The 25,206-nt window shown below is 42.8% G+C and overlaps 1 protein-coding gene across 3 annotated transcripts in view; it reads right to left on the minus strand.

Annotated features, from left to right (window-relative positions):
* The window catches only part of vn (membrane-bound neuregulin protein vein), a 38,294-nt gene extending 32,053 nt beyond the window's left edge, over positions 1–6,241 (minus strand). For 2 of the 3 annotated variants that reach the window (XM_041775230.2, XM_017180622.3), the window contains exons 1-2: positions 5,972–6,241; positions 1,869–3,382 (exon numbers count right to left, since the gene is read on the minus strand). In XM_041775230.2, coding sequence (XP_041631164.2) covers positions 1,869–3,382; positions 5,972–6,129 — 1,672 coding nt within the window. In that variant the 5' untranslated portion in view covers positions 6,130–6,241. The remainder of the gene's footprint in view (positions 1–1,868; positions 3,383–5,971) is intronic. The other variant, XM_017180621.3, reaches the window with a different exon arrangement.
* Between the last annotated feature and the right edge of the window lie 18,965 nt (positions 6,242–25,206).

Consider the following 25,206-nt stretch of genomic DNA (forward strand, 5'->3'; position numbering starts at 1 on the left):
CTCTCTGTGTGCGAGATCCATGACGGAAGAAGCAGAAGCCAAAGGAGCGATGTGAAGAGAGAGAAAATGAATTAAAAATCTAATTGCGCCCGCGATGAAACAAAGCACAAAAAAAATTCAAAAATCCAAGAGGGAGAAGACAATAAAAACAACAAAACGAATAAATAAAAAGAAAAGCAAAGGCAAAAAACCAAAAGAAAAATGAAAAACGAGGCAAAAGAAAGGCGAAGGCGGGGTGGGGTCGGGTGATCGCACTTAGTCGCATTACAGACGCAAAACTCCATGAACCGCAACGCAAGAATAATTACAACAACAAACATAGCAATGCACTGAACAAAAAAATTGAGTTCAAGCTACTAAAAAACTTCTTAAATTACAAGTAAGTTCTAAAAAAATCGGATATTGATAACGGTTAAATGAGGTATATCCAAGCCAATAGGGCTTGTGGTATATAAAAGATATATTTCTGTATAAATTAATGTAAAATAGGAAGGAACTTGCCTTTTATGACATCTAGAAGCGTAGGTTCTAGTAACCAGTAACGAATTATTAGTAACGAATATCTAGTAACTGGCAATTTTTAATTAATATTAATTATTAATACCCAAAAAACTAGTAACTTCTTAGTCTTGACTCTTTTCTTAGCAATTTAACTTTATGATTTTCAAGTTCCCATACAATTTCTCTGCGTGTACAGCAATATCAAAGAAGATAGACCATGGGGTTGGGTCTCTGCCAACCACAAAGGTCGAATGCAGACTGCAACAACAATACGAATAAGCAACGATGACGATGACGATGTGAGTTAAAGTTGGAGCTAAAGACTGGCGAGCAGAAATGAGTTTTCAAAGTTTTTCCAACTTCTCGGGGGAGAGAACTTAATGCGAATTTAATTAAAATGTGCAACTAGCAACAGGCAGCAGCAGCAGCAACTGTGGCACAGCGGCGGCAATAATAAATTCTAGATGTGAGCATTTTTGTAGTTGCCTCGGCAACAACCAAATTGAGGAGGGCACACGAAGAATCCAGCGGGAAGAATTCGAATTCGAGAGAGACCGGGCCTAGACTTGCAGCAGCAGCAACAACAAATTGCACAGGCGCATGCGCAACGTTTGCATGTGTGTTTGTGCGAGTGTATTGCATAAAATTATTTCGGTCTGGTGAATATTAGCAGAGCGTGAAGTTGGCAAATAAGAAATTCAGCTGCACAAAAAAAAAAAGCCAGTTAAATTTCATTAAACAACAACCAGAGAAAGAGCCAGAGGAGCTCGGAGAAAGAGGCAGCTGCTGCTGCAACTGAAAAAGAAAAGAGCGAAAGAAAGGTTTGGGGGGAGAGATATGTTCAGAGAAAGGGTGCTTAGTTAGGGAGATTTTCACTAACTAAAAACAAAACATATTTCTTGGTTTTCTCGAAAGCTGATAAATAGGTTCAATGATCGAACAAATTATATAAGAGAAAATTGGACCAAAGCTACGGCTGGGAAACTCTTAAGTTATTCCACTAAAGTCTACTATATCTTGTATGTTTTCCTCTCTTACTATTTTCCATTTACAACCAACAATTAAATGCAATGGTTTACAGCTTCCATGTTAGTTTCCGGCAATTCAGATATAGTAAGATTTGAGATCAACCAATCTTCTCTTATAAAGAAGTAAATCATTATTTATCCCTTAATAATATTTTAAGTTATTAATCCCATGAGATCATATGCTCTAGTTAAGAATTAAAGCATTATTTTGGAATCCCTTAATATTTTAATTATTAAACTCTAAGCCCAAAGATATATCCTTTTATAATTACCTTTAAATTTCCCATTAATTATCCCTTGGAAACCCTTTCAAAGTTGTAAAAATTGAAATCCACTCACCATAATTGTCGCTCACAGCCGTTTTGACCGCTTCCATCACCGAGTGCGAGGCCCGCATGGGCTGGCCGAGAATGGTGAAGTTGCCCGGGTTCGTCTGCTGGGCAAAGACCACGTACTCTATACTGGTGGCCTGCTGCAGATCATTGCCGGAGCGGAGCACTCCACGCGGACGCAGCTTCTCCCTGTAGATGTCGCATTCGCCGCTATTGTTGCGCACGGTGAACTGCAGCCTGACGAGCGTCGGCAGCTGGAGGCCTCGCTGCTGCTTGTACACCTCCACGACCTTCATCGAGGCCGAGAAGTTGAGCCGCCGGTCGGCGGACATCGACTTGAAGACGCCCTTAAAGACGGTGGGCGCCGCATAGGCCAGCTGAGCAGGATCCCGGGCCGAGCAGTAGCGATCCGATCGCTGGCGACCCCGGTGCTTTCGCTGGTGCTTCCGTCGCTGTGGCTCCTGGTGCCTGTTCGGGCGCTGCTCCTTCCTTTGCTGCTGCCTTAGACGGCGATTCTCCCGCTTCTCCGCCTGCAGCTCCTTCCGGTGGCCATTGGGGCGACGCTGGTTCTGCCCATCCCGCCGGCTGCGCGCTGCCTGCTCAGGATTGCGCTCAATCTGTTCCTGCTGCTCCTCCGGGATTTCGAAGGACTCGATGTAGTATCTCTGCAGCGCTCGCCGGCTGTAGTTGCTCGCAGGATGCGAGAAGCTGCTAACAGGAGCTGGTAGCTGCGCGGGCTGTATGTGACGACGCATCTTACTGCTTGTCGCCGGCGCCGCCTCGCTGGGCAGGCCATTGTATAATAAATTATTATATATTTGACTAATGATTAACGTATTTGGAACTTTTTTCTGTGGCACGGCAGCAACATGTTGCTGAAGTGGCTCCTGTTGCTGCTGTTGCTGCTGATTGGCTGCACTGCTGCCGGCATCGAATACTGTGGCTGGCTCTAACTTAAGATTGCTACGGCTACTAAGACTATTGCTGGTGCGGCTGAGCAGCCTACTTAAGATATTGTTGCTGTTGCTGTCGATGTTGCTACCGCTTTCACTGCTGCTGCTGCTGCTGCTACCGCTGATGCTACCGCCATCATTATCCGAACTCAGTGGTATATAGTAGCTGCTTTCTTCGGCACTGCCTTCCCATAATAATCGCGCTGCTGGTAGCTGCCGCTGCTGCTGCACCGCCGTCGCAGCGGCCGACACACCTGTGATCAGTAGCAACATGTAGCTGATAATTAGCAATATCAATGGCATTCGTTGCTTTTTTGTTTTCAGACTCCATTTGCGCAAATGTTGCGCATACATGGCGTCCTCCAAAGTTGTTGCTGCTATTGCCCCGACTTTATTTACAAAATCTCTCGGTTCTACGAGTAATGGTTGCCGCTGCTGCTGCTGCTGCTGCGTGTTGCTGCTGCGTATTGCTGCTGCTGGGTTGTCCTTTATTGGTTTAATGGTGACAAATATCGTAGTCGCTGCCACGTCGTTGTGCCTTGTCGTATTTTCGTTTATCCTGCAAATACTTTCGATAGTTTCGTAGCATTTTGAGCGACAGCAGGGATCGAGAGAGAAAGAGGTCTATTTTCGCGCACTGTATGTCTAGCATTAATTGATTTTAACACTCTGGCTGCTGCTGCAATGGCTGTTGTAGCTTCTGCTGCTGTTGCTGCTCTTGGTGGTGACTCATCTTTGTTGTTATCTTTCACTAAATTCGCTGCGTTTCACGCACGACCACGCCCCGCTGCACGCCCCAAAAGAAAATTCGGACGGGCCTAAGGTCGCGTGGCGTTTGATTTTTCTTCCCCCACTTTTTCCGGAGCGTTTTTCTTTCGCGACGTTTTTCACGCGCGCGCGATCTTTCGTTCGGTTCGGTTCGGTTTGCTTTTCCGTGCTCTCGGGAATCTTCGGATGCGGACTCGGAATCGGCTCTAGCCTCGGCTGACGATCGGTCGGGTGCGTGTTGTTGCCGCCTTTGCTGCTGCTGCTGCTGCTGCTGCTGCTGCCGCTGCTGTTGTAATTGTAATCCTCGCCAGGCAGAGATATACGATAATGTTTGTCTGGCCTGGCCGTATACGCGATCTGCCGACTATATAGCCGTAGTCGTAGTCGTAGTCGCAGCCGTAGTCTGATTCACTGGCGACGACGAGTACGAGTGTTTTCTGGCACACACTCACTCACTCACACACCGCGGATACTACGGATCGTCTCTGATCTCTGATGACGATGATGATGGTGATGATGATGTGCGATATAGCGATATAGCAGACACGGACACTCACACGTATCTCTCGGATACGGACACACGGACACGGCCACGGTACACACACACGCAGCACACACGTCTTCTAATTTTAGACAAAAGTAATTATAAAAGAAAAAACAGAGCAGAGTGCGCCGCGTATATATATCTCATATATATATATATATCTTCTACTTTGGCTAGATATATATGTATGCGCACATCTGCCACGGTGTGCGTGTATTTTATATAGAAAAGTCGTCGCAACAGTCGGCTCTAGATATATACTATATATCGTGTATTATATATTACGTGTATATTGGAGGCACACACACACTATAGCACGCGCGATCGTTTTTGTTTTATATATCTGCGCGGTGCAGACAGAAGTTGTTGCTTCTTCAGGATGCTGCTGCTGCTGCTGCTGCCGATGCCGATGATGATGATGATGATAACGATGCTGCTGCTCCGGCTGCTGTATTGTTGTTGTTTTTCCGCAAAGTTTTAACTCACAATTACTCCGGCGCTTTTTCGCTTTTCTTTTCGCACGCCCGCGAACGAAATCGAAAGTCCTTTCACACGGATCGCGATCGATCGATCGATGGATTCGAATTGGTTCGATTTGCTCGGTGGGTTTAACGTCACTTCTTCGATTGGTTATTACTGTTACTCCAGCTGATGAAATTCGCTATTATCTTTTGCTTTTTATTCAATATTTTCCAAAATATTCGAAACAATTTCACTGACTGAATCTTCACTGATCTCTCACTGGTCTGGGGCGATCTCTTATTTTTCAACGCCCTCCGATTGTGTCTCTGAACACTGGTAATTTTTGGCTATTTATTTATTTATTTATTTTCCGTTTAAACCGAATTTCACGGCTGAGCCGAATTTTAAAAAATAATTTTTTGTGTGTTTTTTTGTATTTTAAGTATAAAATATTAAATCGGTCGGGACAGACGCAGTTTTGTCCATTTTATATCAACGCGCAGCACAGAACGTCTCCGATTCGCTACCTAAACTGAACTAAACCTGACTGAGTACTGAACAAACCCAACTGACTGAATACGAATACGAATACTGAATACCTCACCACCACTCACCACGGCAGAGACTGCCTCTCTGCTATGCCGCGCAATTCAAAGTGTTATTCCTCTTTATTTCCGGATGAAATACTATTTAATTTAATTTTAAAAAATCATTTTAAATTTTCTTTAAATCCTTACATTTTTTTTATATTTTTTAGTTCCCATTTATAATTAGTATTTATATAATTATTATCCAGCAAGAGTAAACGTTCGTAAGTAAACGTTTTAACATATGTCAAAACAAATTTTACACGTTTACAGAACGACGGTGTCAAATTTGTATGGAAATGTTAAGCTTGGGGTGGAATTCTCATGTAGAATGTTAAATTTAAGTAAAATGATTTGGTAAGAGAGAGAGTTCGGCTCTGCCTCGATTCACTTCGTGTTCTCTCTATTTGCTCGCATTGGAAGTTTTTCTCAAAACCATTTTCTCAGCCCTCCCGAGTTTTCTCTTAAAAATTGCGAGTGAAACAATTTGTTTACGTTTTATTAATTATACCGAAGCGATTTGCGGTCAGGATTCGAGATATCCTTATAGTTATTTATTGATTTTAATTCATTTATTTATTTTATGTGTTATGTATTTATTTATTTATTTAGTAATTTTTCTTGTTATAAACATCTTTTAATAAAAGCCAGCTTGGGATTTATCCAAGAAGTTACAAATGGTTTGTATTTTACAAATGTCTTTTAAATATTTAAGCTGAATTATTTTTTAAATATATATTAAAGAACTCTTTCTCTCTCAATCTATCACTTTTGAAGAACCATTATATATCCTTACCTTTTAGCAATTTTAGCTTCCAAATAAATATGGGTTTTTTTACAATTTAAAAACATGTTCACTTCTTTACACTTTAAATAGTCAAATAATTTTGCAACACTTTCGTTCCACTTTAAAAGTACAACTGAACTAATCAATAGAACCGATCGAACTATCATTTTTATAGGCTTCCAGCGACAGCACTATCTATCCAATAAATAAATATAGATAGGAATACGATTGTGATTGGCTTTCGCTGTGATTTTCCGATATGTTACTCATAATCGACGAGTTTCTGATAGGCTACTGAAAGAGCTTTCCAGTCTCTGATAACAGTTGTTCATAAGCAAAACAGGAAGGATAACCAGGTTTGATGACTCACTGCGGAAGATGTCATAAAAAAGACAATTTCGAATATCAATGAATTAATTTAATTTATTCAATCATTTTTGCTCAATAATTTAATAATAATGCAGGCTTATGGGGGCTCAAAACACTTAATGTTTCTTTAATTATTAATTTGTACATATTAGAAATATTCTAAAACATATTTAAGAATAGTTTTCTTACTATATAAGTATTACACATTCTAAATAATGCATATCCTAACAACCAATAAGGTAAAATAATTTTTATAAAACAATAAACAGAATATATTAACCTTAAAATTCTCCACCTTTGGGATTCGTCTTATATATGTACATATGTACTGTCTAAAATAATGTTTCAATACGAAATAAATCCAAATTATTTAGTAATATTTCTTAAATAAGAATACAAGAATATCAATAAACTTTTCCCCAATTTTTTAAAATACAAGTCAAGTTCTATATCACTCGATCTCTTATAGAATTTAAGCCCCTTAATATATCTCAATAATACCCATTTAGCTTTGTGTTCTACGACTGGGGGACCTGGTATCCCGCCTCCCTTCGTCGCCCCGCCTTTGTAATATTTCCTCATCCATAAGCTGGGGCGATGAGACGCAGTTCTTCGGGAGTCTCAGCTTTTTTCCCATGATTATTTGCTTTATTGTCAAATGTCAAGTCCGCAAACAACAACAAACAGGTGATTCCGCTCGGCGGTTGGGAGTCAGTCGTGTAAACTTAACGTTTTTTTTTCTACTCCCCGCTGTTGACAAAGCTTCCACTTGTTCTACGCACTGCGCATAACAATAAAAGAAGCTGACAAAATAACAAAAGCAACAAAAACAACAACGAAAAGAAGAGAAAAATATAAAAAAAAATTATCAAGAGGGCAAAGAGCCCGGGGGAGAGGAGCTGACGAAGGGGAAAGAGTAGTGACAAGTGCGACAATTGTAAGAAAAACCAGAAGCAAAGAAGGGTTCAAAGTCGGCCACTTGTGACGGAGCTGGGCCAACTTGCTCTAGGTTGTTGTTACCACTTTTCAAGTCTAACTGAAACACAAAAAAAAAGCAGGTACTTACCCCACTAACCGAAACTCTCGGGGGGCTGGCTGATAACGAGCTGGCAAAAATAGATCAGAGTTCGAAAAATGTGATAGTGCCAGTGAACCAGGCCAATTCATATCGATTACCACCTCACCCACAGTTGGTTTTCCTGCCATAAAGATGCTCCGGAAGCGGAAATAAAGCAGGGCACCTGTCGTCGCCGCGACAACAGGGCAGGTAGAATATATATACTCGAAGCACATATTTGGAAAGCTGCAAAAAAGGAGGGACTTCGCTCCAACAATCGGGCGGCATTGTGCGGAAGTGCAGGAAGTGAGCGTGAGGAACAAGCTGCAGAATCCATGGATCCCATTCCCCTCCCACGAACCCGGCTTCCCTCCTCGCCCCGAAAACCCAACTGACGACAGACAACAGCTGCCAAGCGCAGCGTCATTGTATCATCAACAAATACTCAAATACCAAAATACCCAAATACACACGGAATAACAACAACGGCCATAAGAATAGCAAGCCAAGCCCACAACAATAACAAACACGAGGAACACGGACAATTTTCCAAAACGAAAAAAAGCAATTTCAAAATGCGCGCAGGCGCAAACATCCAATGTCGACTATATGTCATCCATGGGGGAGGTCCATGGCCATAGAGTTGGGAAAACAAACCGAAGGAAAACAATTCAAACTGAATTCCCAACGAGTTGTCAGGGAGCACACTCACTAAATAGACCCCAAGCCTTGGACAATTAGAATGGATACGTTTAATCAAATTACGCTAAAGGCTGAGAATTAATTTTAAACTCTAATAGGTAGTGGTCAAGTAATAACAATTGCTTTCAAAGGTCGCCAACCGCTGTCATGAGTTTGTGTTGAAATAGGAAAATTGTTTGTTTTTGGTTGGGGGGATAATTTTGCAAACCTTTTGCTTAAAAGAAATACTTATCTTAAAGTTAAAAAATAACCAAAAACATTAGCTAAATATATTTCAAAACGTTTTAAACAATTTTTAAAGTTAATTATGACCTTGTTAATATGTATAAAGATCCACGGGTTAACTCCAAATATAAAATAAATATGAAAGTCTTTGAATAAAAACTTTGGCTTAGTATAAATTCCTTATTTACAATATAATTTAAACCGGATTTGTAACTGATTACAGCTAATACCAGAACAAGTATTAAACCAAGTTCAAGTGCAAAATTCCATTCAAATAAAGGTTCAGTTTCCGTTCTGATTAAAGCCTAGGCGCTAGCAACAACGTCATGATTAAGGTAATAAAGATATGTATATCTTTGTAATCGGTCAGTTAAACAAATAATTGATTTGATAAAGCAACTGTTTAATTGTTAGATTGCTAGATTTTTTGATTTCTTGATTACTATCAGCGATAGGGTCGAGCTTCCAGGGCTTCCTATCTCTTTTTCCTTGCGGTGTGGTAATTACAATGAAAGTAAATGAGATTCGAATTTGTTTAGCCGCTGCACTTGTTGTTCGCGGTGTTGAATGCCCACATGCAACAGGGGCAGCATGGCAACAACAACCGAATGGGTAACCGAAGACAAAGCCGTTATAGCCATCGCACTCTGAACCGCCGATCTCACCCGGCTGTCCCCCACCAGTCAGCCTATGTATGTGCTATATATCCATCCCTCCACCGAGTGAGAGACGCCGCCACCGCCGCTAAATTGTGTTAAAAACTCGCCAGCCAAAGTACAGAACGCAGAAACCTCAAGATCCGACCGGAGAGATAAACAACATGAGACAGAACGGAACGGAAAGGAAAGGAACGAGCTGAACTTGGTGCAATCTTCCGCATTATGAGTATCAAGCAGACAGAGAGCAACATATAGAGGGTTATCTATGGGCACGACTGAAGGATGCCCTGGATAAGGAGTTTCAGAGTAAAAATATAAGATACAAGTAGCTGTATTTATGATATTTTGATATCCTATTAGCATAGATTATCTTTAGAACCACGTAAATACCATTATTTATATATCAAAATATATATAATTTATTGAAAACAATTGACAATCTGTTGCTTGAATACTAAAAAAACCTTTTAAAATATCCAAAAGAGTAGAAAAGTTCCTGTTATGTTCAGTAAGCATTGCTTCTTAATAGCTCACTAATATACCCTTGGCCCTCTTCAAAAAGAGGGTACAAAAAGGCGAGGAAATGGAAATGAAAATGCACTTGGCTTACACCGGATCGGGGCAGGTTGTTGGTGGTAGCAAAGCGACCGGCAACTGGCAACCGGCAAGCGGCGAGCGGCGACATGTGGCCATCTCCGCCTGAAACTGGGCTCTGTGACTGGGCTCTAATTTCAATTGGGTTTCGTGGTTGTGGAAATTATTCAACAGCGCTAAGTACGCCCAGAGACTTGTGACTTGGAACTGCCCCGTCTGTCCGTGTGTCTTTTATTTTATATGGTTTTTGTTGTTGTTTTCATTTTTTTTATTTTTTTTCTCGCTCTGTGTGGGGGGCACCCACGCGTGACGTGACTCTTTGGTTTGGCTCTTCCATATACCTGAGCCGCTTCCGTAAAAAGTTGCCGCCAGTTCCCGGCCAGAGTGGAGGTTCCCCTTCCTTCCCAGGGTCTCTCACGGAGGCTCACGGAGTCACAGAGCCCTAACCCCGTCCATCTGCCTCTGCGGTTGATTCTCTTCAAGTGCATTGAAGCAAGTTGAAGGCTATTTTTCAACTTCAAATGTTTGCTAAATGACTTTTGATGATTTGTGGTGAACGTGAAGTCGAGGGTTGTGCGCAGGGGCACAAAATAAATTAATGATTATATTTATTTAATTTCACTTCGCTCGGCCAGCGAGTGTTGACTGGCCGTCTAATTAGCCAAAAAGGTGTTCCGGCTCCGTCTCAGTCTAGCTTTCCCCACATCAATACATCCAGCCGATGTGCTGGCACTTCCTCAAGTGGAGTGTAGCCACAGAGAATGCCCCTTGGCAAAGGCAAACACCAAACAAACTGGACAAATATTGGACTATTTGGCTTATCTGGCCTATGACGTGCCACTGCAAAGGGGTTTCGTTTGGGAAAACCTGCCAGGTGAGTCATATGCGCCTAAAAGGCAGTGCTTTGATCCAGAGAGGACAATGAACGGCGGTGATGCAAAAATCCAAAAAATTCGAGCGCGTGTCCACTTTTTCTAGGGGGAGGCGACAGCCACGGTGACAGCTCATCGGGAACCCAGTCGGCGGCCTTCTGATAATAAACCCTGCCTGTCTGACGTTTGACATTTTTTGGCAAACTTTTTGTTTGGCAAACTCAAGCAGAAGAGTCTCTGGCAGAGCAGCAGACAGAAAGCGCTTTCGGAACGGATCCCCGAGCAGAAACAGAAACAGAAACAGAAACCGAGACAGCGACACGTGAATTGCAGATAATCAGCGTCGTGTCTGGGCCTAAAAATATGCTCCATGTAATTAGTCCCGCCAAGTGCGGAAATGGGTCTTGAAATGGGCCACCAAATACCCTTACTGGAGCTACTTGAAGAGGTAAAGGAAAAATGTGAAAAAGAAAAATAAATATCAAAATAAAATGTCACTATTTAAGGTCAGTTTTCTATTTAGTTAAATGTTGTATTAATTATTTCGTTTATCTATTTATCTGATCTTATTTAAAACTTAAACTATTCTCTAAAATATTGCTGTTCTGAGAATTTCAAATTCATCTTATACCCACAAAAGCTTCAGAAATCCCCTTTCAAGCAGGGCATTTTCCATTCGTTCATTAAATAGAATAGATTTCCCTCTCCCATTTCCACTTCCAGAGTCGCCTGCTCCAGACAACGGCGATGTGGCAAAAATAACCAAAAACGTCTCGAGCCACACGAGTCACCACCGCGCGACTGAGGCGATGGATGGGCTATAAATAAAGAGTGGCAGACTCCGACTACCGACTCCCTACACTCCTGACCGAACTCCAACTCCCAGCCGCAGCAACCGCATAGATCCATCTCCGGGCCTAACTCTAACTCGAGCACATGCCCCGTGACTCACCGGGTGAAATCCTCGACTAATATTTCAATTAGGCGACAAAAAATACAACAAAAAAAAAAGGGGGAAAACCAAGAAGACCTGAGAAGCAGCGAGCTGATGACATGCCCCAAGTTAATAAAAAGCGGCAGAAATGTGCCGGACTGGGCGCTGGGGCTAAATAAATTCCATGGGACCCTAGGTGGTCGAATATTTTAACACTACCGGGCATCTCGCTATGGGATCGGGATAGGGATCGGGCTGGGATCGAGATCGGGAGATCGGTGGCAAATCTGTGGCGCTGGCGTCTGCCTTTTAATGTAGAAAACTAGTCGAGGCGCATAATTTACGACAACCAGGATGGCAGAAAGTCGGGCTCGGATGAGGATGAGGATGCAGAAGAAGGAACCGCGGCGTTGACTTGACTTATCAATTTCACGGGAATCCAATCGATTTTTATATGAGAGCGAGCAGATAAACCGCAAAAATCAAGCAATAAAATCGCTCTCAGTCCGAGCTAAATAAAAGCAACACCAACAGCACAGTGTGCAAAATGAAAAGCAGTGGCGCAGGGCCGGAAGGGGGATCCGAGGGGTCTGAGGGCACAAGACAGAAGAAGAAGAGGAGCTTGGGACTCTGCGAAAAATACCAAAACGGCAATAAATGGTGTTGATATCCCGCGAAGCGTGTGAAGACGCTAACGATGCCGCCAAAACTTGTTAACCACAAAAATTATTGCATGAGATGAAATAAATTAAGGTGGCGGCATCGGCATCGCTCCGGCTGCACCACCGCCACCACCACCACCACCACAACCGCCGGCATCTTCTCTTCCTTCTCCTCCTCCTCCTCCTCCTCATCTTCTACAGCGGCTGCGAGCCACCGAACTATCCGAGCCGCTTCCTATTCCTCGCATCCTTGCGGCGGCGACGACCATCAGCATCGCTTGGGTTCGGTTGGGTTCAGGCGGCCGCCAGTGGCGACGTCTCCCGGCTCCCGACTCCCTTTGCCTGGATCCAGCCCCCCCCTGGAGTCCTCCACCTCCACCTGTGGCCTTTTGTTGTTGCTGCCGGCGGTACATTTGTGTTTGTGTAAGTGTGTGTACTTTTCGTGAAATGAAATGACAGACGCGGCGCAAGATGCAAATTTACCTATGGAATGTTGGCCAGGCCAAGGGGAATTTAGAGTGACCTACGAAGTCATGGGCTAAGACAAGGAATACCAAGCTGGCAGGAGGTGAAGCAATATTTTGGAGTAGTCATTGGTTAACTCCAGAAAATTTAGATATAACATTCTTAGTAGACATTTTTAGAAGTTCTATGGGAGATGTGTAATGTTCAAACAGAATTTAAAAATTGTAGCCACATGAGTTGGTTTGAAAATAGTTATTAGCACACCATAAAGAAATAATTAAATGAATTAAAAAATTAGTGACTGACGACCTACAAAACCGAAAAGAATATAACGAATTCGTAGATTTATTCTATCATTTTATCAGCTAAATAATTTTATACAATAAACAGAATATTTTCTTAAAATTATAAAAGGGTAGAATATGTACATAAATACTATTAAAGTCCTATAAATAATATATAATTATAATATTTATATATATTGTTTTAATTTTTCCAGAAGGAGGGCAGAGATATTTGTTTTTAAATAATATAAATTTAATAACTATACCTAATCCTATTTTATATCATATATTTTGAGTTACCTATTCTTTATTTTTTTTTTATAAATACATAATGCAACATTTTAAGTATTTATAATTATTGCAAAATGTGTAAAATTGACTCCAAGATTTAATTAGGATTCCCCTAGCTTATAATCGAACCATTTCCCATCCTTTTTCTAAAGTAGTGCACCTCCTATGTCCATGTAACCCGTAACTTTTGGTTACTTTAGCAGAGACCCATTGCCAATGAGTTCAGTTCTGGGCTGCACTCTCTTTTCCTTGCCCCCCCGCCCACTACAACAACAACGACAACAACATCACAGGTCTTGGGGTACGGATCCTCCATTCCCATTCCCATCCGAACCGTTCCGTCTCCAAGACTGCGTCCGCGTCCATGTCGCGCGTCCGTCTGTCCAGCGGTGCGGCGGACTCTACGGCGCTGCCGTTTTAGCAACATTGCAATCATCTGAAAATTCCATTCCAATCAAATTAAAAACTGGCGTCTACCTTTTTATCATTTTCTTATCAGATCTCAAGATCTGCCGCAGCGATGCCTTCTGCTGTGCGCCTTTTATGCGAATACCATGTGGATGGGGATGGAGGAGCATGGGGCCTGGGATGTGGAGATGTGGGGATGTGGGGATGTGTGGATGGGTCCATGGTCTCGGGCTTCGACTTGGACTTGGACTCTGTTTCTGGCTGATTTGTTGTTGTTTTTCGTTCAAGTTTTTTTCTCGCTCTTTTTTTATATAATAAGCAGATCTTTGTCCCAAAGAAACCGTGGCCATAATATATCAATATAAACGCGCGCACTCGCGGATGGAGGAGCCGCTGCCGCTGGCTGGAGGGGAGCCCCAAAAAGGCGTCCATGAGCGCCTGGGAAGCAAAGCACATTCATGGCCTGCTGGTCTGGTTTGGTTTTCAGCCAGGACTGGCCGTTGACTTGGCTGCTGATGCCTGGCGAGGAGTGGAGGCAGGCAAATGCGAACGAGCGACGACGACGAAATCCATTAGTTTTGCACCTTCGCAACATGTTGCAGCGACGTTGTTGTCGTCGCCAAAGATTCGTCTCTTTTCGGTTTTTATTTTTGTTTCCTTTTTACTTTTAACTTTTTTTTTGGTAATTTTTTTCTTTTTTTGGCCATTGCTTGGCACCGCAAATTGGTAAAAATTAACACGCTGCTTTGCTCTTGACCAAAAACAGGCACACGAAACCCATTTTGCTTTTAGGCGTCTGTCGCCAAAATTCCTTTCATGCAGCCCCTTGTCTCCTCCCCCCGCCGCCGGCCTCATACTTCAATTTAATAAATTAATTGGCTTTGTGTCGGCTTCAGCATTCAGCATTTGATCGGTCCCAAGGAGGCGATGGAGAGGAGCTGAATGCTGGAGCTGGAGCAGGGCTTGGGAACTGATCCCCGAGTTGCAGGTCTCTGCAAGTTAATGCCAGCCTCCCATGAAAAGATAGAAATCAACGTTCGGTTTACAAAGATCCTCTTACAGTCGAGGCGAGTCGAGTCTCCCCCTGCTCCTGCTCCCGATCCCAAGCCCTGCACCAGCTCCCTCTTCCTGCCGCCGCATTCCTGGCGTTCAGTGGCACTCGAAATGCGTTTATCTGGGCGCTGGGACTGCGTTTTTATTATCTTAGGTGTTAATGATTTCATTTTTGGCCACCCAATTGAGGCTGTCTGGGCCCTGGACCCCGACAAGCCCTTCGCCATTGTGGACCCTGTTTTTATTCCCCGGTCGCCTGGTCGGTCCTCCGATCCGGCCGGGCATCCTCTGTCTCGGCTTATCGCTTTAATCTCTTCTGACAGTGATTATTGCTGTTTGCGGATTGTGCAATTGATGTGCGAACTTCGACACCATCGCGGCCCTCCGTTTTCTGTTTCTGTTTTCCCTTATTCGCGTTCCCAGAGGAGGAAGTGAGAGCCGCCCATACAGTGAGGGAAAATCCGGACATTGCAGTCTCTATTTAGAAGGGAAGGGCGGCTCTCCTTTTAGCGCCCAAATATGATGTCATGGATTTGGCCTCTGTCCGCTGGCTGTAAGTCGAGACCCCAAAAAGGGCAATTTTTGAAATCATACGCCAAACATGGCGCGACATAACTGGGAGCCTTGGGAGCTCAGTTCGGGAGCTGCGGTTCTGGAGATGGAGTTGGAAGCTGGGAACTGGGAGCAGGAGCGCTGGGATCTGGAAGCTGAAAGATGCGAGCAGGAGAGCTGGGAGCCGAAGCATTGTTCTTTGCACTGTCGCTTTCGCACTTCACAAAGGGATAGAGTTCAATTTTTGTGTCTGAATTCGAAACAAAAGACTTAAGCAACGAACTTGGCAATCTTTTGGCCCGTCTTTTTATTCCCCGCTTGTGTTTTTTTCTTACTTTTTTTTTGGCCCGAAAGCAGCGAGTATTTTGGTCCAAAGAGGTGTCGCTGATTGTCTTTTAAGAGAGTTTCTGGTCCGCGGCGCCGCCGTCGCCTGGGCGTTGACAGTTGTTGTGATTGTTGTGTTGCTTGTGCCGCTGCATTGTGGCTGCCACCAGAGGAATGCGCCTCTGCCTCTGCCTCTGGCATTGCCTTTGCCACTGCCTTTACCTTTGCCGGTGCATTCAATCGAATCCAATTGTTTTTGGCAGTCGCACAGGCAAAAAGCTTGGCCAGAAATTGCAAAGTAGCCGCAGCACAGCCGCATTCCCACAGATCAGCTCCAGATCCTCCTCCTGCCTCACCCTATTTCTTCACTTTTTTTTTTTTGGTCAAATCGAAAAAAAAGGGGCCGAGGACAGCAGCACAGAAGCTGTGGGCATGATCAGGAGGCTGTGTAAGGTTGCGCCTGCCATAATCTCGTTGAGAATCGCATCCAGCAGCCTCGCCTGCCATCCCCAAAGCTGGCGCTAAGACCTCAAGCGATAATCGCACATCAATTCGTTTTATAATGATGACGAGAGTTCCAAAGGAAAAGGTGCACGGGGTCAGGGAGGATCACGGGTGCTCGGAGAGAGACCAGGCATCGCCTCAATGCTGGTGGCAAGTTTATCTAACGCTGGCGATCTCCATGCCCAAGAGTCCAGACACCGGTCCTTAGTGGTCCACCAACCACCGTCCGCGTCTGCAAAGCCAAAGTGTGAGCCAATTGGTTGGCCCAGCCTCGATTCACTGTCAGCTCCCCTTAGGAGGCAGACCTTGAACGTCTTAGAATCCCGAGCTCCAGCTCAGGCTTACTCACTACCTCTCTATTTAGCCTGCACATTTCCTTTGGCTGGGTTTGTAGAATTTTTAATAAAATTTGTTGACAAAACAAGCTAAAAACTCATTTTTAATTACAATAAAAGTACTAGAATAATATAGACACAGGAAGATAATAAAGAAAATTTATTAAAATCTGAACAAATTCCTTTTTATTAAATTACAATGTTAATATAAACTAAGACAAACTAACAACTATAAATAATACTTCTCGAAGAGCTTAAAGCATATTGTGATATATTATAGAGATCTGAGAGATCTTCAAAGTTGTAAAGAAAATATTTTATGACGGAAACCATAAGGTTCTTTAAACATGAAATAGTCTAACTATTTGTATTCCTAAAATATTTTATTAATATTAAAACTAAAAGAGTTTCACTTTATCTTATCTTTTGAAGTTCTTTTGAATGATTAAATCATCTTGAGAATCTTTCAGAGAGCTCTATTATCTAAAAAATAAATTATAGAAAGAGTATATTTCATTCGATTTTACTAAAGCCTTCTTTAGCCTTCATTATAAGTTTACCGGGCGGCAGACAGACCGGCAAATGGGCAATCGAGCACCGAGCTGCGAGCAGTGAGAATTGTGAATCGGCAACAAGCCAGCAGCATCCCAAAGATACCGAGATGAGATGAGATGGAATGGGATGGGGACCCTGCTCCTACAGTGGCAGCCTCGGAGGCAATAGAAATCATTAGCAGCAAACGGCGGCGCTATCTAATCTGCGGTTTCGAGGCGAATCCCTACCCCCCGTTCCGCCGTTGATTTAAAGCGCTGATTACTAATTTTATTAATTTTTCAACGATCGCCCAGACAAGAGTGCTGTGCTGTTGGCCAAGAACTTATGGCCGAGGCCGAGGAGGGCCTTAGGTGCTGTTGTCGCTTTTGATTTAGTTGATGTCTTTATGAAACATTTGAAATACGACACTTTTTTATAGCGCTTTGTGTTTTTTTTTTTGGAAATCTGCTCGAAGAAACTGAAATTAAAAGTGATTTCATTTAACGGTAAGGCAAGGCGAGGCGCCTTTTGAAGTGGCATCGAATTTTTCTCATATAATTTGAGCGGGGGACTCCTTTTGGCATTCCAAAGTGCACGCAAAAAAATGAGACTATATTTTAGGGGAGTATTTGGGAATACATTTTAAATGTTATAAATGTTTTAAAGTATTTAAATGGCTCCTAAATTATATATTATTTTAATTAAGCGTTTTCAGTAGCCTTTTTCTCTGTCCAGGCAGCTGTCTTAACCCCTTGAAGGCCGGCCAAGAACGGCGTTAATCAGATCTCTGAGGCGAATGACACGCACACACTCTGGCAGGAGGCCAGAGACAGCAGCTGGTAGAGTCCTGCGAATGTCCTACAAGTGGGAAAGGACCACCACTAATAGAACCAGTTGCCCATCCATTCACATTCACATCAACATCCACACATCCACTAAATATGAATCAATGTCAGTTGGAAGCGTGTGCTGGACAATGAAACAGCTTGCCGAAGGTCCAGGCACGTCTTGCCCTCGCCCTCTCCCAGGATATCTATCGAAGGCTACCGAAAGACGGAAAGACAAATTGAATGCAAACAACAAGTCAACTAATTCCTGGAAGGAAGCCATAGCCAAAGCCGTTGCCGAGACCCAATGAATGAATGAAAAGGAAGCCAACTGAGATGAGATCGTGTACGCAATATCAGCGGATAATTGAGCCTAATAGGATTTTAAGTGCACGCACACACACACAGAGCGACCCCGGAGACCCTGCATCTATGGCCATTGTGTGGCTCTGGCTCCCACTGCGCTTCCTCCCGGGAAGCTGGCTCTTCCTCAGCGAGAGCGACAGGGACGCCAGAGAGGACCTCCGGCTGCCGGCTGCGGCTGCGCACAGTGAAATCCGTTCCGCTCATTAAACGCACCGCCAACGACTGCCGAGGTTCCATATCCAGGCCTCTCTCTTTGCTCCTAGCCAAAGACCAAGACCAGTCCCGGGCCAATCCAATGTCAATTCCTACATGAGTCAGCTGACTTTGTTATACCCTTGCAGGGTATTATAATTTCAGTCAGAAGTTTGCAACGCAGTGAAGGAGACCTTTCCGACCCTATAAAGTATATATATTCTTGATCAGCATCAACAGCCGAGTCGATCTAGCCATGTCCGTCTGTCCGTCTGTCCGTCTGTCCGTCTGTCCGTCTGTCCGTCTGTCCGTCTGTCCATCTGTCCGTCTGTCTGTTTCTACGCAAACTAGTCTCTCAGCTTTAAAGCTATCTGAATGAAACTTTGCATATAGTCTTCTATATGCTCTCACTGCTATATATGTCGGAACGGGCCGGATCGGACGACTATATCATATAGCTGCCATACAAATGTTCGATATATTTTTAGAAAAAAAATTATAACTTTGCTGTTTTTCAACATTTTTGCACCATTTTTTAGATATGGCCACTCTATATTATTTAAGAATTTTGGTAAAAATTTTATGAAAATCGGACGACTATATCTTATAGCTGCCATAGGAACGATCGGGAAATTAATCGAAAAAAAATTATAACTTCGTTGTTTTTCAACGTATTTTCATCTACTTTAAGTTATAAGCTTTTTTTATTATTCTAGAATTTTGGTATAAATTTTATAAAAATCGGACAACTATATCATATAGCTGCCATAGAAGCGATCGGCAAATGTATAAAATATGTAAAGCTGGGAATGTAAAACTGTAACTGTCAAACTGTAAACATAATAAGTATAGGTAAAATGTAATGAAACTCTGTTTTGTGAGTTTTTTCAGCATTTAAATCTATAATATAAACATCGAAACCAATCTGCAAGGGTATAAAAACTTCGGCGTGCCGAAGTTAGCTTCCTTTCTTGTTTTTGTTTGTGTTCGCTGGCCGAGGTAAGTTGTGCGTGTTGCGGCATAAAAAGTACTCTATCACAGACAGAGGAAGCCGGCAAGGTACACAGTGAGAAAAAATCCAAGGCTATGAATATTTAAAGTTTAATTTGTAGAACAAACTAGAGCTAGACTTCTGGCTTCATCAGTTTCTCTCTAGAGTTTCAATTAGAAAATATCTGGAGTTCAATGATATGTACATATATCTCCCACTTTTTTTTCTCAGTGCTTCTGAGATAAACAGGAAGAATGACCTGCTGCTTAGACAGACAAAAGAAGAAGTTGCAGCCTTATTGCGCCAGCGACGGCGGCTTATGACGCGTACACAGAGAACTCCGAGCACAGAGAAGCACAGAAACAGATATAGAAACAGGGCGAGACAATTAGCGACACAATGAGATTGAGATGCAAGAGGAGACGGAGACGGGAATAGGAACGGAGTCGGAGTCGTAGCCGGTCCCTCGTCCCTGGGCTTGTGTGTGTCCCAATGCGCCTTCCGGCAACGGAAGCAGACACCGGGAACCACACACACAGGCCGCAGTCAGCAGTCCATCAGCTAGATAAAGTTGTCAGCTGATCTGGGATTGCAGCAATAGTCATGGCAGTAGCAGCAGCAGCAGCAGCAGCAACAGCAATATCCATTGCAAGTGCTACACAGAAACATTAAGTATTTAAGTTAAGAAGAAAAGAAACATAAATGAAAACGAAGTAATTATAGGATCAAAGCTTTTAGGCTATACATGTGTGCTAATTTATATTATATATTAATAAGGATTTTTAATTAGAAACCCAGTTAAAATATTAATATCATATTAAAGAATCTCTCTAAATATTCTATTTCCAAAAATTTCATTACCTATTCGCTCTACAAATTGCCTTAGAATCTTTCCTATTTCAAACCTAGTTTAAAGCTTAAGATTATTTTTCGTGTACCCTGTGATACTGCGGAAAAAAAGGGGGCGTGTTCCGGGTGCTATCTACGCGACTCCCGGATGATGCGGCACTTATGCCACATTCGATATTAATTGAGCCCGGCCTAGGTCCAAGCCGCGGGAATGCCTGAGTCAGGGTCGGCAAGGGAGAGACAAAGCCCCCTGAAGTTCCCTGAAGTTTCCAAGTTCCAGAGTCCAAGACAATGGGGGCTGGCCCAGAGATTTATAAGTGGATATTGAGAATATATGGCCGGGCGAGCGAATGCAGAAATTTCAAAAATTCCAGCCCCGAAAGAACCGAAAAGACATTCAATCAACGCTGACTGCGACATGATGAACTGCCGCCAGGGAAACAAAAACACATTTTTGTGACGACGCAAGACAAAGGAAATTCCATGCGAATTTATGCAGATGATTTATGCATTAGCCCGAATTAGAAACAAAAGGATTATATTGATTAGAGCAAATCCTGGGCCGCTATATGGTATATATACATATGAGATTGCTTGATCTGCCATCAAATTGGCCGCAAATAATCGTTAAAATAGAATTGAATTAGTTGCAGCTGCTGATGCAGAGGAGCAGAGAGGCTCCTTAGTTCCAGCAACAACTCAATTAGGTGTTGCATCGCAGGATTCAACGCCGTGGCAGGACCATAAAATTTAATGACAACGCTTAATTATAAAATCAATAAGAGAATGCCGCACACGCTCGGTTCCCTGAAGGCGGCAAAGAAGTGCCATAAGTTTGTCAATTTATACGGCGATGCGAAAAGGCCAACATACACACACACACAAGGCACTGCTCACAAAACACAGGAACAGCCGGCAGAAATCACGTTAAGCGCAATAAAAAGCGCGAAACATTTTAACGCATCCCGGCGATAAAGTATCTGAAAACATTGCCCCAGACAATGTCCCGACCATTCCCAGGCGCTAAGCCTCAACGCGAATTATCTTATGCTCCTACACGTATATCCCCTTTCGATTCTGTGGCTACACGGAGCCGAAATATGCGAGTTATTGGTGTTACATTTTTATTTAAAAGGGTTTCATTGGAGGTTTGTATTACTAATTTTTTTGTATAGCTAAAATAATAACAGATATTAAAAGTTTCCTTTTTATTTATTTTTATGAAGTAATTATTTAGTATATTATTTTTTTAAATGTAGTTTTCCAATGCAGTTCACATTAATATTTATAGGTTCACCAAAAAAAGCCTGTATTTCAAATCAACTAATTATAGATAATCATTTAAGATTCCTTTTATCCCTGTGCGTTCTCAGTGTGTCTGTGAGGGGCCACCCCGAAGCCTTAGCCTCAGCGTCAGCCTCATCGTTAGCCTCATCCTCAGCCTCGTCCTCATCTTTATCCTCATCCTCTTCCCTAACCAAACCGAATCCGATAAGTGAAAAGCGGGGAGATGATTTGATGAAATGTCTCAATTAGCCGATCATCAGCCTAATATTGCTGGCTGTCTGAAATTGCGTGTGAAAGAAGTGGAGTGCCTTGGGTTCGGTTTCCTATTTTACCGGCAGCAACAACCCCTCCATAAACTATTGGGAAAATATTTTGCCAATTCATTATAAGCGCTGTCCAAACATTATTATTGAGAATCGAATCGAAGGAAATCGAATATCAACCCTCCGGGGCAATTTCGGAAATTTCCATAAATAAATCGTAATTAAATTAAAACGCACAAAGCGCTAAGGAGAGCGAGAGCCAAGGAGGCGGGGATCCAGGACAAAGGATCAAACAATAATAAATAATGACAACTCTCGCCAGGCGAAACGAAATCAGAAACACGAAAAAGGAAAACAGAGAACCGAAACAGAAGTAGAAGTAGTAGAAGGAGCACACACAAAAAGCCAGGCAGCGACAGGAACAGGAATATATATATATATATATATATTTGTATGAGGAACCAGGAGCAGCTGCCACAAGGATTCAATAGCCGGGACACACTTCCCGAGTGACCTTTTTTCGTTTTTTTTTTTCCTTCTTCGTTTCTTCATTTTAGTTTAGTTTACCATAGTTTGGTTCTTGGTTTTTGGCAGGAGCCACAGCTACGCTCGCTTCCCTTTGGGGATGCGCCACGTGCTAAGTCGTTGATCCTGCCCAGAAACAGCTGCCGTCCGCACACAAAGGAGGAGAGGAGACCGTCTGGACCGGCTCCGCTCTTTTCGCCAGGACCTGCCGAAGGTTTCGGTTCTGTTTTTTTTCGGCCTCTCCTTCCGATCGTAGCACCTGCTCCTTCCCATTCCGTGCTCCTTTATGCGCTTGTGTTTATTTTTCTTCCTCTCGTCTTATATTATTTTATTTTGGGGCGTGCTAAGTGAGGTGCTGGAATTGTAGTCGCTTAAGCGGAGCTGCTCAATCAGAATGTCACCGCAGTTGGCCACAAATGAGCAACAGGCCAGGCCAGGCCTAATTAATGAAGGTAGCGTCGGACCACACACATACACAAACGCAGGCTTACACACAGGTTGGCTTGGGTTTCCACCGAAAAAGAAATGAATTATTCGGGCCATGAGTCATGTGGTTAACCCCCTGGTTAAATGCTTTGACCACGTGGTAAGCTCTGGCAGCTGCTCCTGCACCTGCACCTGCCCATTAGTCCTTTCGAAAAGCCGCTTTGTAATTTGCAGGAGCTTCTCCTGCTGCTCCTCGGCTCTAACTGCACTTAACAGTTGCCCAGCTGGCAGGTATCAGTTGGAGTTTAAGGTAAGTAAAGTCCAAAGGAGTGACATGGCAAGACTAATTGGAGACAGAGTTCAGTTTGGCTTTTAAGGGTGCTTTACCCAAAATTTAGTTAATTTTTTCAGAAGATAAACGTGACGATCTTTATAAATTTGCTTTTATTAAATCTATATACAGATTAATAATATCAATACTAACATCTATAGTATCCATTTACTTTTCTACATTAACCAAGTAAATACAGCCCGACATTCTTTCGCTTGCCAGCCTCTTTCCCCCTTTTTTCATTTTCCTTTTCTAACTTTCCCACCTTGAATTCCTTGGCAGAGATGCTGACAAATTGTCTAATAGAAATGTCAGAACAAAATCTGTCCCAGAAACGTCGTCGTCGTCGGCCAGTCATCTTTCTATTTGCCTAGCCCAGGTAACACAGGCCAAGTAAGTGGGGTTAAGACGTCGTCTGCGACTGTGGGGAGCCGTGGCCAATGCCAATAAACAATAATTCCCATGACTGCCACTAAGGCGAGACGAACACGGCGACTTCCCAGACACCGCGTCGACTTCAGCAGCAGCAGAGACTAAGGTGGTCTACTAGACCCAACCAGCAACATCACAAGAAGCAGCAGCAACAGCAGCACTAGCAGCAACATTGCCACCACCAACAGCAACAAGTCAGGCAACAACAGGTGAGAGATCTGGCTGAAGCTGGTTTTATTTTTACTTTACTTTACTTTACGATCATCGGCAGGAACACGGAAAGAAATGTACTTGAAAGTGGAAGAACAGAGTTATAGGAATGCCTGGAGATGTTACATTTCATTGATATCGATATTTTAAGATAATTATAATTATTATAGATTTCAGAACAAAAATCGGTAACAAAAATCGGTAACAATATCGATATTTTTACCTAGATGTATACAAGTTTATCAACGTTTAATTTAATCTAAAAAATCGAATCTAACATACTTTCTAGACCTTAAATACCTGGCTAGCGCCTCCTAGTTTTCAAAAAGAATTTTCTTAGAGTGTACCTGCAAGAGCAGCATTTGCTGCGCACTTTCGCGACTTTGAATCCTACTCTCTAGCCCGGGGCATGAGGAAGTGAAGTGGGGCGGACTGCAGTAGAGTGAAGTGGAGTAAAGTGAAGTGAAGTGAACTGAGCTTGATCTTGTCATTAAACGTGGCTGTGCAATGATGTTGCCGCTGGCTGATTGGTGGATTGGTGAAGTCTTCGGGCCACAAGTTGCATGGCCGATTGCCACCTGTTGCAGAAGCAACAACAGCAACAGCAACAGTGGCAGTTGCACTTGCTTTATTGAAATTGCAGCTGTCGGCTACTGGTTTTTGCCCCCCATTTCCTAAATCAAATAGTTCACAATTTGCAACTGCTTTTTCCCCGTCCTTGAGGTTCAATTCGATCCAATCAAAGCTCGTCATAGTAAATAACTTGTTGTGGCGGAGCTGGAGCCAGAGTACGAGTGTACTTGGAGCACGAGTTCGAGTATCTGTCGGTGCTTAGTCAGGTTGACAGCAGCCTGCGAGCAGTAGAACTCGCTAAATATCCGTCTGCGGTATTTGTTGATAAGCTTGCCTGGGGATGTCTGGTGTAGGGAGTAGGAAGCATGGATCATGGAAGCTGGAGTCCAGAGACTGAGACAGCCACCGAACCGGAGCTGAAGCTGAAAGGCTAGACATAAAGGCCGCCAGCGCAATATGGAACTGGTATGAGTACTGCAGATCGTGATTCAGTTCGTCGCCTGGTCTTGTTTGTTTGTTATTATGCTCTAGACTGCACGGCGTCCCACACACAGAAGAAAAACTTGAGATTAACAAGATCTTGGAATTCCAAGGACCCATTTTTTTATCTTTTTAACCCTTTAAATTAGCGCCAACAAATGTCCATCCAGCAATAAATCTTTCTGCAAAAATTTGATTTGTTTTTATATTGAATAAAAGTATTTAAATGTTCATTTTAATTTCTTTCTGTGCACCACCAGTCTACTCTCTTTGGCATCTAGATTCTGGGCTACTTCAGTCCAGCTCAAAAATGTCGCTAACTCAGTTATAGACTTCTAGTTTGTACGGGTTATAAACTGACTCGTGAAGCTTGCCTTGAAAATTATTTGAATTTGTCGAATGCCACTGAAATTATCCAACAATTCGGTGGCTTTGGATGACAGAAGAAAAAGAATTGGTTGAGCAGAGAATGCTTTGAGAGATTCTACAGATCATAGATTTTTTCAAGTAAAAGTTTAAACCACAAATATATTTATTTTTACAGTTTCATTTTAATGCTTAATTAAAATAATCAAGCTAAGTAGATAGACCATAATAAAAGAAGTATATTAATATTAATTTGTTAAATTAAATTTAGATTTGATATATATTCGAAATTGAGATTTTAA

The sequence above is a fragment of the Drosophila kikkawai genome, chromosome 3L (assembly GCF_030179895.1).
Source record: "Drosophila kikkawai strain 14028-0561.14 chromosome 3L, DkikHiC1v2, whole genome shotgun sequence".
Lineage (NCBI taxonomy): Eukaryota > Metazoa > Arthropoda > Insecta > Diptera > Drosophilidae > Drosophila > Drosophila kikkawai.